This window comes from Lepidochelys kempii, chromosome 1, assembly GCF_965140285.1.
Source record: "Lepidochelys kempii isolate rLepKem1 chromosome 1, rLepKem1.hap1, whole genome shotgun sequence".
Lineage (NCBI taxonomy): Eukaryota > Metazoa > Chordata > Testudines > Cheloniidae > Lepidochelys > Lepidochelys kempii.
The window spans coordinates 143,860,435-143,877,538 of NC_136380.1; the positions used below are offsets into that span (position 1 = coordinate 143,860,435).

Consider the following 17,104-nt stretch of genomic DNA (forward strand, 5'->3'; position numbering starts at 1 on the left):
AATAAAGTGCCAAACAGCCCCTACCCAATATTTTCAAACGCGATTCACGCCCCTGTACTAAAGCGACGGGTGCCCTCGGCAACCCCCAGCGAGCGCGGGCTGAACTCCCTGACGTAGCAGCCAGTTGAGGAGGGGAGCAAACGCTTTGCATGGGGACCTGGGGCGGATCTGTAACTAGGCCACGGGCCATCCCGTGCCCGCGCCCCGGCTGGGCTGCTCCCGCTCGTTCGCGCCAGGTCACCCGGCAGGAGCTGGCGGCAGCGGCGGCCGCGCCAAGGCGCCGCTCACCCTGCTCAGCGCGCCGGGCAGGCGAGGGCCTGAGCCCGGCCACGGGCGGCAGCGGCGGGGGTATCCCTGGCGCTGCGGCCCCGGGACGGGACTTTCTCACCTTGAACATCGCGGCGCCGCTCCCAACCGCGTCGCCGCGCGATGATGTCAGAGCCGCACAGCGCACGCGCCGCGACCAAGGCCTAACGACAAAAACGGCTGGGAAAGGGGCGGGGATGGCGCGGTTCCCTCTCCCCCCACCCCACGTGTCCCGGTCTCCAGGCAACAGTGACGCGGGGGCGGGACCTCCGAGGAGCCGGGTCGCGATGCTGAGCGGAGCCGCGCGCCGGGCAGAGTGTCCCTCGCGGCCGTGAGTAACCGCGGCGCCCCTCGCCCCGCCTGTCCGGGAGCCGCCCGGCCTCGCGCCCGCTGCCCGCAGGAGGGAGGCCTGAGCGGGGCTGTGAGATCCGGCCCCGCCATTGCGAGCTCGGGGTCACCGCCACGCCGTGCGGGCGCCCAGGCAGGGGCTTGGAGACAGCGAGTCCCCGCCGCGCTCGGCTTACGTGCTGGGGGGACGGACGGACGCGCGCCCCTGTGTGCTGTCTGTCCCCACAGCTCGCTGCCCCCAAAACGGCCCTGGCGGTGTCACCCCTGGATCCGCTGCTGTGAGCTCGGGTGACCATATTTCGCAAAGCGAAAAGGGGGCACCCCCTACTGCTCGCCTGAGCGCCCCCCCCAGGTCTGCCCCCTCCCCCCGCGCGTAGCTGGCATCGCCACTTGCCCCACCCCCGCACCCCACTTTTTTGACAAAAATGGGCAGTTGCCCCGTTTGCTGTTGCCAGCTGATCAAGTCGACTGGGACAGGGCTTAAAAAAAGGGACTGTCCCGGCCAAAACAAGACATTTGGTCGCCCTACTGTGAGCGCAGGGGCTGGTGCTGATCTCGTGTCTCCTGTCAGGGCGGAAGAAGAGCTCGCAGCTAAAATCCTCCAGAGAGCCTGGTGGAGTCACATCGACAGGAGGCTGTTCAGGCTGCTAACACACACCATCCGGGCTGCGGTATGCTCCTCTGGAAAAACATTGCCCGTCCTCCCTGTAAACTACCCGGGGCTTTGCTACGGGGGAAAACTTACCAGCACAACTCTACCAGTGCCTGGGATACTGCTGTGGCAGTTACACCACTCCAGCTCCCTAGGGAGACAAACTTCTTGTGGCACGAGCTCAGAAAGCAGTATAAACCAAATTGGAAAAAACCCATCAAGGAGTTACACTGGTATAACTAAAACAACGAGGAGTACTTGTGGCACCTGAGAGACTAACAAATGTATTTGGGCATAAGCTTTCGTGGGCTAAAACCAGCCCACGAAAGCTTATGCCCAAATAAATTTGTTAGTCTCTAAGGTGCCACATATACTCCTCGCATAATGACAGGTTTCAGAGTAGCAGCCATGTTAGTCTGTATTCGCAAAAAGAAAAGGAGTACTTGTGGCACCTTAGAGACTAACAAATTTATTTGAGCATAAGCTTTCGTGAGCTACAGCTCACTTCATCCAGGTATTTTCCACTGAATGCATCCGATGAAGTGAGCTGTAGCTCATGAAAGCTTATGCTCAAATAAATTTGTTAGTCTGTAAGGTGCCACAATTACTCCTTTTCATTTTGTATTTGGTGCTTCAAATTGGACAGTGGCACAGTGATACTTCAGGCTGGTTTCTCTTTGAGAAAAACCTGGATGTAAGATCAGTTAGATCCTTATTTGGGAAACTGGAAGCCTTAAAAAACAGCAATTTCTTACATCCTGTAGGCCCTTTTATGCACAGCACATGTATACTCTAAAAACTTTATAAAAATTATTGACATCCTATGCGGGGATAGATCAATAGAGACTATGTGAAGTTTACAGCAAACAGTTGTGCATCCCTAGGAAGAGGGCTAGAACACTTCTGAGGGATGTGAAAGTAGAATGAATTATACTGAAATTATAATTCATTAAAGAAATGCTACTTGAAGGGTTTGTTGAAATATAGTTGTCAGGAAGAGAAACAGTAAGGAGTGTGAGACAATTGGTCCTCAAACTAATTAACTTAGAGCTCCTAATGAGCTAGGAGATTGGTAAACGTTAGTATGCAAATAAGATATGTATGTATATTTGTCAGTTTCTGCTTCATTTTGTCTTATGTTAAATTGGCTTTGGCTTAGCTGTATAAATAAGTTAGCTTGAGCCTCAGAGAGGGGCTCACATATCTGGGTGCACTGGCAAAGCGCTTTGCTAATAAACAGAGTGGTCTGGCAAATTATGTGAGTCCTGAATCTGACTCTGACAGGGATTAAATGGGTTTTAAAGGGTACATAGACTTTGTGCTGGCTATTTGCACAGGAGTGACTTTTACCCGAACTGCATTACCCTGGAGAAGATAATCTATGGTTATATAATGCACTGTTCGAGAATTTACTAACATAAGTATTAAGATATTACTATACCACCAGTTATACCAGTTTCAGAATGGTAGCCGTGTTAGTCGGTATCAGCAGAAACAACGAGGTGTATATGTAAAAAGAAAAGGAGGACCTGTGGCACCTTAGACACTAACAAATTTATTTGAGCATAAGCTTTCGTGAGCTACAGCTCACTTCATCTAAAAGCTTACGCTCAAATAAATTTGTTAGTCTCTAAGGTGCCACAAGTACTCCTTTTCTTTTTGCGAATACAGACTAACACGGCTGCTACTCTGAAGTACAAAATGGTGATTGCCACAGTCTCTTCTCCTTGCTCATAATTCATGGCTTCATTTATCACATGAACACATCAGATGAATACTTACATATGCTCAGGAAGATTCCCCCTACTCTGCCAAAGGTGGAATGGGCTTCTGACTGATCCATCCCTTCTGAAGAAGAAAGTAGTGTTTCCTGGAGAAAAAAGTACCCAGGTCCAAATTAACCAGTAGGCCCAAAACATTTGGCCTTAGGACCGTGAATTCCAGTGGAGCCCTACGCTACAGTGATGAAACCCCTCAGCTGTAGCTTTTGGAGTTAGGGTAATATCACTCTTCTGAATCCGCTATGCAGGCAAACAGACAGGCTCACTCCTATCTTCTCAGACAGTTCTCCACATTCTTTGCCCTCACTGTCTGTGTGTCTTACACTGAGCAGAGCAAATATTTGAGTGGATTCAGAAAAGCTGTTTTTTTCCTCCTGCAATAATGTCACTCCATTGAATGGAATAAAAGGCAAGAGATGTGGGGAGGTTGTTAGAGGGCTTATTCCTTCATCCGCTCACTTCCCTGGTCCTTCTCACATGAACAGAGAGCAACAATACCCGAAGTCCGAAGGTGCAAACAATTCGATGTTTATTGGGGTGAACTTCTAGCAAGCAATGATTCCAATATCCTTCCTCAGTGTCCCCCTTCCCAGCTCTGATACCACAGAGCCTTACCTGTGTCCCTGTTCCTATTCCCTGTTCCCACTCCCCACCCTTAGCAAAACATTATTCCAATTCCCCCAACCCCATTCACTGTTCCCATTCCCCCCCTTACTTCCTGATTGACTGCAGACTATACAGTAAAACTTGAGTTCTGCTTAGCCATACCTTAACCAATCATTTTACTGAAATTTAACTAACCAATCCTAACATATTGTAACACGATTATATAACCAATTATATCCCACTACTAAATTGGTTTACTCCCAACAAAATTAATTATACAGCAGACAGAAACAATCACAGAACCAGACAGAGATTATACAAACAAACAATAGGGAAGTGAGTAGCAGCCGTGTTAGTCTGTATCTGCAAAAAGAAAAGGAGTATTTGTGGCACCTTAGAGACTAGCCAATTTATTTGAGCATGAGCTTTCGTGAGCTACAGCTACAGACTAACACGGCTGTTACTCTGAAAAAAGAAAAGGAGTACTTGTGGCACCTTAGAGACAAACAAATTTATTTGAGCATAAGCTTTAATGAGCTATAGCTCACTTCATTGTATGCATGCAGTGGAAAATACAGTGGGAAGATTTTATATACACAGAGAACATGAAACAATGGGTGTTACCATACACACTGTAAGGAGAGTGATCAGGTAAGGTGAGCTATTACCATCAGGAGAGAAAAAAACCCTTTTGTAGTGATAATCAAGGTGGGCCATTTCCACAAAGTAAAACTATTTCTCCATGTTTATTCCTCCCCGCCCCCCACTGTTCCTCACATGTTCTTAAAAAGAAAAGGAGTACTTGTGGCACCTTAGAGACTAACCAATTTATTTGAGCATGAGCTTTCGTGAGCTACAGCTCACTTCATCGGATGCATACCGTGGAAACAGTAGCAGACATTATATACACACAGAGATCATGAAACAATACCTCCTCCCACCCCACTGTCCTGCTGGTAATAGCTTATCTAAAGTGATCATCAAGTTGGGCCATTTCCAGCACAAATCCAGGTTTTCTCACCCTCCGCCCCCCCCCCCCCCCACACACACACACAAACTCACTCTCCTGCTGGTAATAGCTTATCCAAAGTGACCACTCTCCCTACAATGTGCATGATAATCAAGGTGGGCCATTTCCAGCACAAATCCAGGTTTTCTCACCCTCCACCCCCACACACACAAACTCACTCTCCTGCTGGAGTGTGTGTGTGTGTCCCCGGGAAAGGGGGGGGGGGGGTGAGAAAGCCTGGATTTGTGCTGGAAATGGCCCGCCTTGATTATCATGCACATTGTAGGGGTAGTGGTCACTTTGGATGAGCTATTACCAGCAGGAGAGTGAGTTTGTGTGTGTATGGGGGTGGGGGGTGAGAAAACCTGGATTTGTGCTGGAAATGGCCCACCTTGATTATCATGCACATTGTAGGGAGAGTGGTCACTTTGGATGGGCTATTACCAGCAGGAGAGTGAGTTTGTGTGTGTGGTTTTTGGAGGGGAGTGAGGGGGTGAGAGAACCTGGATTTGTGCAGGAAATGGCCCACCTTGATTATCATACACATTGTGAAGAGAGTGGTCACTTTGGATGGGCTATTACCAGCAGGAGAGTGAGTTTGTGGGGGGGGGGGGGGGGCGCGGAGGGTGAGAAAACCTGGATTTGTGCTGGAAATGGCCCAACTTGATGATCACTTGAGATAAGCTATTACCAGCAGGACAGTGGGGTGGGAGGAGGTATTGTTTCATGATCTCTGTGTGTATATAATGTCTGCTACTGTTTCCACGGTATGCATCCGATGAAGTGAGCTGTAGCTCACGAAAGCTCATGCTCAAATAAATTGGTTAGTCTCTAAGGTGCCACAAGTCCTCCTTTTCTTTTTGCGAATACAGACTAACACGGCTGTTACTCTGAAACCTCACATGTTCTTGTCAACTGCTGGAAATGGCCCACCTTGATTATCACTACAAAAGGGTTTTTTTCTCTCCTGCTGGTAATAGCTCACCTTACCTGATCAAGAAAAGGAGTACTTGTGGCACCTTAGAGACTAACCAATTTATTTGAGCATAAGCTTTCGTGAGCTACAGCCCACTTCGAAAGCTTATGCTCAAATAAATGTATTAGTCTGTAAGGTGCCACAAGTACTCCTTTTCTTTTTGCGAATACAGACTAACACGGCTGTTACTCTGAAACCTTACCTGATCACTCTCCTTGCAGTGTGTATGGTAACACCCATTGCTTCATGTTCTCTGTGTATATAAATCTCCCCACTGTATTTTCCACTGCATGCATCCGATGAAGTGAGCTGTAGCTCACGAAAGCTTATGCTCAAATAAATGTGTTAGTCTCTAAGGTGCCACAAGTACTCCTTTTCTTTTTATAGGGAAGTGGGGACTACAGTGATAGAACAACAAAGAAATGAGGATTTCACACCCCAGCTATTGATAAGTGAGTTCTTGCCAGACAGGATGCTATCAAATAAAGTTTTCTTTAAATCTTCTAGGCTCTTCCCTTTCTCTGGAGGTGACAGATTGGATCACCTTTTTAACTGCCAGAACTACCTTATTTCAGTGTGACTGGTGAGGATGTGACCGTTCGCTTCCCAGTTTATGGCTGCCTCTGCTGCTTAGCCAAAGGCCTTAGCCTAAGAACAGGGCCTCAGACTGTCACAGTAAGAGAAGGCCCTATACAGGCAGACAGTGATTGTGATTCTTTCTTTTATACCTCTGTAACTAACTAAATTATAAGAATACACTTAAATTCTTAAAGTATAGGCCTTTGCAGACAGGCCTGAATATCTATATCTTAACAGAGGTGTTCAGAGAATCGGGTGGAGGGAGAAATTGATGATAGTTTAAGAGAAGAGGAAAGACAGATGGAGAGGGAAAAAAGATGAGCACCTCGACAGTTTTGGGATTTTTTTAGTAAAAGGGACGAGCTAAAATTGTATGTGAGATGTATTTCCTAATATTTGTTGTCCTTATTGAAAACTACTTTAGATTTTTTGTAGTGCAAAGCTGAGAAAATAAAACTTATAACATTGGAAAGGGAGGGCAAAAAGATAAGAACTTCAGCAGAGAAAAGAGTAACATTGGGTAAAAGAATAAAATGAGTCATAAAAAAGAAACAATAATAAATATTGCAATTCTATAGTAACTGCTATCTAAGAATTTCAAAGCACTTTAAAAATACTAATTAACACTCTACTCCCATGTAAAACTGGTGTGGGATGTGTTATTATAGGAACCAAAACTGCTCAATTTTATTGAATAATGCCTGCATCTATTTCAGGAGCATTGCATTACATATGAGATTGTGAGGAGAGTGAGTCCTTTAGAAGCTGAACTTATAAAAGATCCTAGTATGCAGTGTAAAGTCAGATTCAGGTAAAGTAGTCAGATTTATTTATTCAACCCAGCATATATGATGATTTTTTCTAAAGTTAACCAAAAGTGCCATCAATTGTTTTTATTATAGTGTCACACTAGCAATGTTAGAGTTGGCAGGGCAAGTTGTCTAAGTACAGTAATACTCAAACAAGTGCCTTTTGGGCTAATATTTCTCATGTATTTTTACCTCACAAGTAAGTATTTTTGGAAAGTTTGATAAAGTTTTCATTGTTCATCTTAAAGTCACAGAAGTGCGGAGTGGGGGAAATGAATGTTTTTTGTTTGCTTTGCTTTTTTGGGATGGGGTTGTTATTTTTGCAATACAGTAGAAACTTAGAGTTACAAACACCTTGGGAATGGAGGTAGTTCGTAACTCTAAAACATTATGGTTGTTCTTTCAAAAGTTTACAAGTGAACATTGACTTAATACAGCTTTGAAAATTGCTGTTTTTAATCATCTTAATTTAAATGAAACAAGCACAGAAACAGTTTCCTTACCTGATCAAGTCTTTTTTTAAACTTTCCCTTTATTTTTTTAGTAGTTTGTTTAACACAGTACTGTACTGTATTTTCTTTTTTTTTTCTTCTTTTTTTTTTTTTGCTGTCTGATTGTGTACTTCCAGTTCCAAATTAGGTATGTGGTTGACTGGTCAGTTCGTAACTTTGATATTCATAACTCTGAGATTCTACTGGAAGTGATTGTTTTTCTTGTTTTTGAAAAACAGGATTTTTTTTATATGTGGTGATTAACTTTTCATATTGAAAGCCAGAAAGGTAAGTAGTCCTATGTATAATAGAAATATGTCAGATACCTTTATTGCACACCATAAGCTATGTTTTCTTTTTAAAAATGCAAACTTACTATGGACTTGGATCTCATCTAGAATTCGTGCTTAATACATGCCTGAGGAAATGTAATTTAGAAATAAAATGATCTATTCTGCATGCACATATCATTATTTTTGCTATTTTTCTTTTTTACAACACACCAACATGCAGCACTCCAGATAGAAATATATGATATTTTTAGACATGCAAATAAACACTCTGGGCATAAGTTGTGACCTGTGTGGAAATTGACATTAAAGAGGAAGCTGGTGGTATTTGCAGTTTCCACTACTGCCTCCATAGCTTCAGGCAGAGGAGAGCAGCTTTAAATTGCAGTCAGGCTTTCACAGAGAGCCTTTCCCAATTGAAGCCTGACCGGGGATGAGCTGAATCAGCATATTCACTAGCTGCATTGTTCATGTCCCTTCTCTGGCTAGTCTGCACTAACCAAATACAGGTGCCTCAACAAAGGGGTATGATGGATACCTTGCATTTCTGCAACTCCCATGCCCTCTGGACAGATTTACTGCCTTCAGTTGCTCTGCATACAAAATCTCTATCTCCTAATGTTTATTCATTGTGTGATCAATCTAACGAATGCATTTGATTTGAGTTTGTCCTTTAAAAAAATTAATTAAATGCTAAATGCAAATAGCCATTAATATCCAGACTTCTTTCTACATTTAAATAAGATGGTTTAAATGAATTCTAGCCCTGGTCTACACTAGGACTTTAGGTCGAATTTAGCAGCGTTAAATCGATGTAAACCTGCACCCGTCCACACAATGAAGCCCTTTATTTCGACTTAAAGGGCTCTTAAAATCGATTTCCTTACTCCACCCCTGACAAGTGGATTAGCGCTTAAATCGACGTTGCCGGCTCGAATTTGGGGTACTGTGGACACAATTCGATGGTATTGGCCTCCGGGAGCTACCCCAGAGTGCTCCATTATGACCGCTCTAGACAGCACTCTCAACTCAGATGCACTGGCCAGGTAGACAGGAAAAGAACCGCGAACTTTTGAATCTCATTTCCTGTTTGGCCAGCGTGGCAAGCTGCAGGTGACCATGCAGAGCTCATCAGCACAGGTGACCATGATGGAGTCCCAGAATCGCAAAAGAGCTCCAGCATGGACCGAACGGGAGGTACGGGATCTGATCGCTGTTTGGGGAGAGGAATCCGTGCTATCAGAACTCCGTTCCAGTTTTCGAAATGCCAAAACCTTTGTGAAAATCTCCCAGGGCATGAAGGACAGAGGCCATAACAGGGACCCGAAGCAGTGCCGCGTGAAACTGAAGGAGCTGAGGCAAGCCTACCAGAAAACCAGAGAGGCGAACAGCCGCTCTGGGTCAGAGCCCCAAACATGCCGGTTCTATGATGAGCTGCATGCCATTTTAGGGGGTTCAGCCACCACTACCCCAGCCGTGTTGTTTGACTCCTTCAATGGAGATGGAGGCAATACGGAAGCAGGTTTTGGGGACGAAGAAGATGATGATGAGGAGGAGGTTGTAGATAGCTCACAGCAAGCAAGCGGAGAAACCGGTTTTCCCGACAGCCAGGAACTGTTTCTCACCCTGGACCTGGAGCCAGTACCCCCCGAACCCACCCAAGGCTGCCTCCTGGACCCAGCAGGCGGAGAAGGGACCTCTGGTGAGTGTACCTTTTAAAATACTATACATGGTTTAAAAGCAAGCATGTGAAAGGATTACTTTGCCCTGGCATTTGCGGTTCTCCTAGATGTAGTCCTAAAGCCTTTGCAAAAGGTTTCTGGGGAGGGCAGCCTTATTGCGTCCTTCATGGTAGGACACTTTACCACTCCAGGCCAGTAACACGTACTCGGGAAACATTGCAGAACACAGCATTGCAGTGTATGTTTGCTGGCATTCAAACAACATCCGTTCTTTCTCTCTCTGTGTTATCCTCAGGAGAGTGAGATATAATTCATGGTCACCTGGTTGAAATAGAGTGCTTTTCTTCAGGGGACACTCAGAGGAGCCCATTCCTGCTGGGCTGTTTGCCTGTGGCTAAACAGAAATGTTCCCTGCTGTTAGCCACAGGGAGAGGGGAAGGTTGAGGGGTGGGAAGAGGCAAAATGCGACCTTGTAACGAAAGCACATGTGCTATGTATGTAATGTTAACAGCAAGGTTTACCCTGAAAGACTGTAGCCACTGTTTTATAAAATGTGTCTTTTTAAATACCGCTGTCCCTTTTTTTTTCTCCACCAGCTGCATGTGTTTCAATGATCACAGGATCTTCTCCTTCCCAGAGGCTAGTGAAGCTTAGAAAGAAAAAAAAACGCACTCACGATGAAATGTTCTCCGAGCTCATGCTGTCCTCCCACACTGACAGAGCACAGACGAATGCATGGAGGCAAATAATGTCAGAGTGCAGGAAAGCCCAAAATGACCGGGAGGAGAGGTGGCGGGCTGAAGAGAGTAAGTGGCGGGCTGAAGAGAGTAAGTGGCGGGCTGAAGACAGGGCTGAAGCTCAAATGTGGCGGCAGCGTGATGAGAGGAGGCAGGATTCAATGCTGAGGCTGCTGGAGGACCAAACCAGTATGCTCCAGTGTATGGTTGAGCTGCAGCAAAGGCAGCTGGGGCACAGACTGCCACTGCTGCCCCTCTGTAACCAACCGCCCTCCTCCCCAAGTTCCATAGCCTCCACACCCAGACGCCCAAGAACGCGGTGGGGGGGCCTCCGGCCAACCAGCCACTCCACCACAGAGGATTGCCCAAAAAAAAGAAGGCTGTCATTCAATAAATTTTAAAGTTGTAAACTTTTGAAGTGCTGTGCTTAAAGTGCTGTGTGGCATTTTCCTTCCCTCCTCCACCACCCCTCCTGGGCTACCTTGGTAGTCATCCCCCTATTTGTGTGATGAATGAATAAAGAATGCATGAATGTGAAGCAACAATGACTTTATTGCCTCTGCAAGCGGTGATTGAAGGGAGGAGGGGCGGGTGGTTAGCTTACAGGGAAGTAGAGTGAACCAAGGGGCGGGGGGTTTCATCAAGGAGAAACAAGCAGAACTTTCACACCGTAGCCTGGCCAGTCATGAAACTGGTTTTCAAAGCTTCTCTGCTGCGTACCGCGCCCTCCTGTGCTCTTCTAACCGCCCTGGTGTCTGGCTGCGCGTAACCAGCAGCCAGACGATTTGCCTCAACCTCCCACCCCGCCATAAACGTCTCCCCCTTACTCTCACAGATATTGTGGAGCACACAGCAAGCAGTAATAACAGTGGGAATATTGGTTTCGCTGAGGTCTAAGCGAGTCAGTAAACTGCGCCAGCGCGCCTTTAAACGTCCAAATGCACATTCTACCACCATTCTGCACTTGCTCAGCCTGTAGTTGAACAGCTCCTGACTACTGTCCAGGCTGCCTGTGTACGGCTTCATGAGCCATGGCATTAAGGGGTAGGCTGGGTCCCCAAGGATACCTATAGGCATTTCAACATCCCCAACAGTTATTTTCTGGTCTGGGAATAAAGTCCCTTCCTGCAGCTTTTGAAACAGACCAGAGTTCCTGAAGATGCGAGCGTCATGCACCTTTCCCGGCCATCCCACGTTGATGTTGGTAAAACGTCCCTTGTGATCCACCAGAGCTTGCAGCACTATCGAAAAGTACCCCTTGCGGTTTATGTACTCGGCGGCTTGGTGCTCCGGTGCCAAGATAGGGATATGGGTTCCGTCTATAGCCCCACCACAGTTAGGGAATCCCATTGCAGTAAAGCCATCCACTATGACCTGCACATTTCCCAGGGTCACTACCCTTGATATCAGCAGATCTTTGATTGCGTGGGCTACTTGCATCACAGCAGCCCCCACAGTAGATTTGCCCACTCCAAATTGATTCCCAACTGACCGGTAGCTGTCTGGCGTTGCAAGCTTCCACAGGGCTATCGCCACTCGCTTCTCAACTGTGAGGGCTGCTCTCATCTTGGTATTCATGCGCCTCAGGGCAGGGGAAAGCAAGTCACAAAGTTCCATGAAAGTGCCCTTACGCATGCGAAAGTTTCGCAGCCACTGGGAATCGTCCCAGACCTGCAACACTATGCGGTCCCACCAGTCTGTGCTTGTTTCCCGAGCCCAGAATCGGCGTTCCACAGCATGAACCTGCCCCATTAGCACCATGATGCATGCATTGGCAGGGCCCATGCTTTCAGAGAAATCTGTGTCCATGTCCTGATCACTCACGTGACCGCGCTGACGTCGCCTCCTCGCCCGGTATCGCTTTGCCGGGTTCTGGTGCTGCATATACTGCTGGATAATGCGTGTGGTGTTTAATGTGCTCCTAATTGCCAAAGTGAGCTGAGCGGCCTCCATGCTTGCCTTGGTATGGCGTCCGCACAGAAAAAAGGCGCGGAACGATTGTCTGCTGTTGCTCTGATGGAGGGAGGGGCGACTGACGACACGGCTTACAGGGTTGGCTTCAGGGAGCTAAAATCAACAAAGGGGGTGGCTTTACATCAAGGAGTATTTCAGGCAGGACTGCACGGAGGGTTCCAATAAGAAATGGTGCACCTAAGTTATCGTTCTTATTGGAACAAGGAGGTTAGCCTGGCCTCTGGTTGATACATGGCTAGATTTACCTCGCTGCACCTTCTCTGTGAGTGACTGCAGTGTGATCTAGAGGAATGAGTCCCCTAGACAGGGGAGGAGGCAAATAAGTACAAAACAAATCTGGTCTATTTCTTGTTCTGAGCCACTCCATCTATCTTTTACATCTTTGGCTGGCAGCAGACGGTGCAGAAGGACTGCATGCCATCCACATCTCATGGCTGCTCGGCAGAAGATGGTACAGTACGACTGCTAGCCATCTTCATCTCTTGCCTGCCTGGCAGAAGATGGTACAATACGACTGCTAGCAGTCCGTATCGCCTGCCCGCTCACCATAAGACGGTTCAATAGGACTGACTGCAGGACTAAAGAGAATGACCTGGTCAAGTCACTCCAAATTTAGTCCCTGCGCCCATGTCTGCCCAGGCGCTCCCAGCCGACGTGGCCGGGAGCACCTCGGACACGACGAGGATGACTACCAGTCGTATTGCACCGTCTGCTGCCAGAAGGCAATGGGTTGCTGCTACTGTGCAGCAAAGCCGTACCGCGTCTGCCAGCACCCAGGAGACATAGGGTGACGGTTACCTGAGCGGGCTCCATGCTTGCAGTGGTATGGCGTCTGCACAGGTAACTCAGGAAAAAAGGCACGAAATGATTGTCTGCCCTTTCTTTCATGGAGGGAGGGAGGGAGGGAACGGGGGCCTGACGATATGTACCCAGAACCACCCGCGACAATGTTTTAGCCCCGTCAGGCATTGGGATCTCAACCCAGAATTCCAATAGGCAGCGGAGACTGCGGGAACTGTGGGATAGCTACCCACAGTGCAACGCTCCGGAAGTCGACTCTAGCCTCGGTACTGTGGAAGCGCTCCGCCGAGTTAATGCACTTAATGCACTTAGAGCATTTTCTGTGGGGACACACACACTCGAATATATAAAACCGATTTCTAAAAAACCGACTTCTATAAATTCGACCTTATTCCGTAGTGTAGACATACCCCTAGTGTTTAGCAATTTTTAAACTGTGTCAGCATTTCAATTATATTATTCCATTTTGGCAGGAATTAAGATTCCAATCCTGCAATTTACAACAAGTAGGTGGTCTGACTAAGGTTGCCAGGCATCCAGTTTTCGACCAGAATGCCCAGTTGAAAAGGGATCCTGACGGCTCCGGTCAGCACAGCTGACAGGGTTGCTAAAAGTCTAGTTGGCTGCAGGCCAGCAGCGGGGCAGGCAGACTCTGTGCCCAGCTCCACGCGGCTCCTGGGAAGCGGCTGGCATGTCCCTCCAGCTCCTAGCTAGAGTGGTGGTCCGGGGGCTCTGTGTGCTGCCCCCACCCACAGGCCCTGGCCCAAGCACTGGCTCCACAGCTCCCATTGGAGCTGCCGCTTCCTGGGAGCACCTGAAGTCAGCACCACCCGGAGCCCGCACCCCGAACTCCCTCCCGTGCCCTAATCCCCGTCCTAGCCCTGAGCCCCCTCCTGCACTCTGAACTCCTCAGCCCCAGCCCAGAGCCTCTCCTGCCCCCAAACTCCCGGCCCCACTCCAGAGCCCGCACCCCAGCCGGAGCCCTCACCCCCTCCTGCACCCCAACCTTCTGCCCTAGCCCGGAGCCCCCTCCCACACTTTGAACCCCTCGGCTCCAACCCAGAGCCCCCTCCTGCACCCCAAACCCCTCATTCCTTACCCCACCCCAGAGCCCAAACACCCAGCTGGAGCCCTCACCCCTCCCTGCACCCCAGCCCCGCTCCAGCAGGGTGAAAATGAGCAAGTGAGTAAGAGTGGGGGAGAGTGAGTGACCGAGGGAGGGGGATGAAGTGAGTGAGGGGCGAGGCCTCAGGGAAGGGGCAGAGCAAGGGTGTTCTGTTTTCTGCAATTAGAAAGTTGGCAACTGAGACCTGACCATGTGTTGTAAAATGCTGGTTTGAGGCTTTGCTTTGTAATTCTATAATAAAATTCCTTCCAAGCTTCCCTCCCAAGGGTCTCCAAGCTTTGGGCCCAAATCTTGTTCCATTCAAGTCAAGGAGAGTTTATCAAGGTTCTGAACACCCTGCAGCTTCCACTGGGGTCACTGAGATACCTAAATGTGGATTTAGGAAGCTAACTTTAGTCCTTTTTTAAGAGCAAAAATAAGAACAAAAAACCCTGGATTTTGGCCTTTGACATAGCAACCATTTAGCGCAATTGGACAAATTCTGGTTATTTTGATAAGTTGTCCCTGTTACTAGTTTGGAAGGGATTTCAGGGATGATTTTTTTTAACATATGAGTCTGTTTTAAATGTATATAAAGAACTGAATGCAGCTAAAGCACACTTTATAAAAACACACTGGGGTCATGCTGTCTTCACAAAATAGATATGTGACCATGCATGTTCATGCATTAGATTGTTTCATAAATTTGGGCAGCTGCAGAATGCGGATACAAAAAGAGAGTTAAGATACCATGATTTGGTATTTCCATACTGTCTAAAGCAGAGGTGGGCAAACTACGTCCTGCCCGGCCCTTGAGCTCCTGGCCGGGGTCGCTAGTCCCTGCTCCCTCCGCCGCTGTTCCCCCTCCCCTGTAGGTACGCCGCCATGCAGGCAGCATGGCTTGCACCCGCCCACCTCCCAAGCTTTCCAATAAGCCTGTCCTGCTGCTCTGAGCAGCATGGTAAGGGGGTGGGGGGAGGGAAGGTTGGATAAGGGGCAGGAGCTCCCGGGGGGGCGGACAGGGGCGGTTGGATGGGGCGGAGGTTTGGTGGGGAGCGGTCAGGAGACAGGGAGCAGGGGGGAGTTGGATAGGGGTTGGAGGGCCTGGGGGTCCCGGGGGGGGCAGGGAGCAGGAGGGAGTTGGATGGGGGTGGAGTCTTGGGGCGGTAGTTAGGGACGGGGATCCCGGGAGGGGGCAGTCAGGGGACAAGGAGTGTGGGGGTCTGGATGGGTCAGGTGGGCCTGTCAGGGGCAGGGCATGTGGATAGGGGTCGGGGCAGTCAGGGGACAGGGAGCGGGTGGGTTGGATAGGGAATGGGGTCCCGGGGGGGGCAGTTAGGGGTAGGGGGTCCCGGGAAGGGGCGGTCAGGGGACAAGGAGCGGGGGGGTGTTGGATGGGTCAGGGGTTCTGAGGGGGGCAGTCAGGGGGCGGGAAGTGGGATAGGCCCTCCATACCGTTTCGCAACCCCGATGTGGCCCTCGGGCCAAAAAGTTTGCCCTCCCCTGGTCTAAAGTGTAGGGTTGGTTTTTTTGTTTGTTTGTTTTTTTTAAATGTTTACCACAACTTCACATTTCCTAGCTTTTCAATTTTTTCCCCTAAAGCCTTAACTGTCAAGTTTTTCCCCTCCTCTTACATTATATATTTATTTCCAACTTACAGCCTAACAATATTTTTTGTTTTTGTGTATATTAATATAAATGAATTCAGGTCTGGGTTTCCCCAGCATAACCTAGGATGCTGGAGCCCAAGTCAACCTGGAGGGAGGGACAGTGGTGCAGGTCACCGCAGCACCTGTGTGCCGGCAACCATGTTTATATTATTTGGGTTTGTTATCCTTAGAGTTTTTAGAGGATGGTTGGAGATCTTGAGTACCAGTGTTTTTTAACTAAGAGTTTATCCCTTCCAGTTTAAACAATAAGGAATCTGCTCTTTATAGTGCCAGATAGTTAACTTTGTTTTTTGTTTCTTTAGGTTTGCTGGTCATGAGTTTCCACCTTTCATTGTGTTCAAGATTTTTCGCCATACTGGAGGCCAAGGCAGCAAGTACATAAGTGGAAAAAGAACAATAAGTCCAGCAAGTGAGGTGACTTACTTCATGTGATCGTTTTCTCTTCACTTCATCTATACCTTGGCTCTGAATTTTATTTTGTAAAATCCTATAACATCTTTATCCTCAGTTACACATATCTCCAATTCTAACAAGCAGACACTTCATTCCTTAAACAACATTACTTTTGTTAGCAAAGAAACAATGATTCTTTCAGTATAGTATATAAAAACTCTTTGTATATCTATGCCCATATTCTCTATCTGGATTAATTTATTTCTAGGAAATGTAGTCACTACAGGCACTGTTCTGTATAGCTGTCTTTTACAGTTCTTTTGTCATTCAGTTCTGCCTTTATTTAATAGACATTAAAACTATATTTTTAGGCCCCTGAAATTAGTTAAGTCAAAAGATTTGTTTTTATAAATTTGCTGAACAGGATTCTGTTAACCTTGTTCTTTTGACAGGTTATCCTTGCAGTGATGATGTACTTAAAAAAAAATCATAACTTCTGATGCATTGAACAATAAGTTGTATTCTATATAGATTTCTATACTATGCTCATCTCTGTAGTACATAATTGCCTATAAAGATAAGATGTGCGCACTTAGATTATAAGCTCTGTAGGGTATGTTCTGCATTTTTGTTCTGCATTTGAAAATTGCTTAGCACAGTGGGCTCCTGGTCCATGACAGTGCTACAGTAATACAAATAATAATAATAATACAGTGTTTTTCTTCGTCAAGCAAGTCCACACTCTAGTGTGTGTTATTCCTGTAATACAAGAAGCAAAAATTATTTTGGACCAAAACAAGAAGAATCCTGTAGCAATTGTGTGGTGCGGTTAGGGTGACCAGATCGCAAGAGTGAAATATCAGGACACATTCGGCGAGCTGTGGGGAGGAGAAAG

General features: G+C 47.4%; 2 protein-coding genes across 4 annotated transcripts in view; one reads left to right on the forward strand and one right to left on the reverse strand.

Annotated features, from left to right (window-relative positions):
- Window positions 1–1,271, reverse strand: part of APOO (apolipoprotein O) — a 71,850-nt gene extending 70,579 nt beyond the window's left edge. Inside the window, exon 1 of one of the 3 annotated variants that reach the window (XM_073357623.2) lies at window positions 1,184–1,271. Coding sequence is in view for 1 of the 3 variants with exons in the window: in XM_073357604.2 (XP_073213705.1) it covers window positions 389–397 (9 nt within the window). In the remaining 2 variants the exon portion in view is untranslated. Of the gene's footprint in view, window positions 1–388; window positions 487–1,183 lie in introns of those variants that run through there. The other 2 variants (XM_073357604.2, XM_073357613.2) reach the window with 2 other exon arrangements.
- Window positions 238–17,104, forward strand: part of C1HXorf58 (chromosome 1 CXorf58 homolog) — a 36,068-nt gene continuing 19,201 nt past the window's right edge. Inside the window, exons 1-4 of the mRNA XM_073357593.1 lie at window positions 238–637; window positions 1,226–1,325; window positions 6,974–7,068; window positions 16,119–16,230. Of these exons, the coding sequence (XP_073213694.1) occupies window positions 504–637; window positions 1,226–1,325; window positions 6,974–7,068; window positions 16,119–16,230 (441 nt within the window). The 5' untranslated portion in view covers window positions 238–503. The remainder of the gene's footprint in view (window positions 638–1,225; window positions 1,326–6,973; window positions 7,069–16,118; window positions 16,231–17,104) is intronic.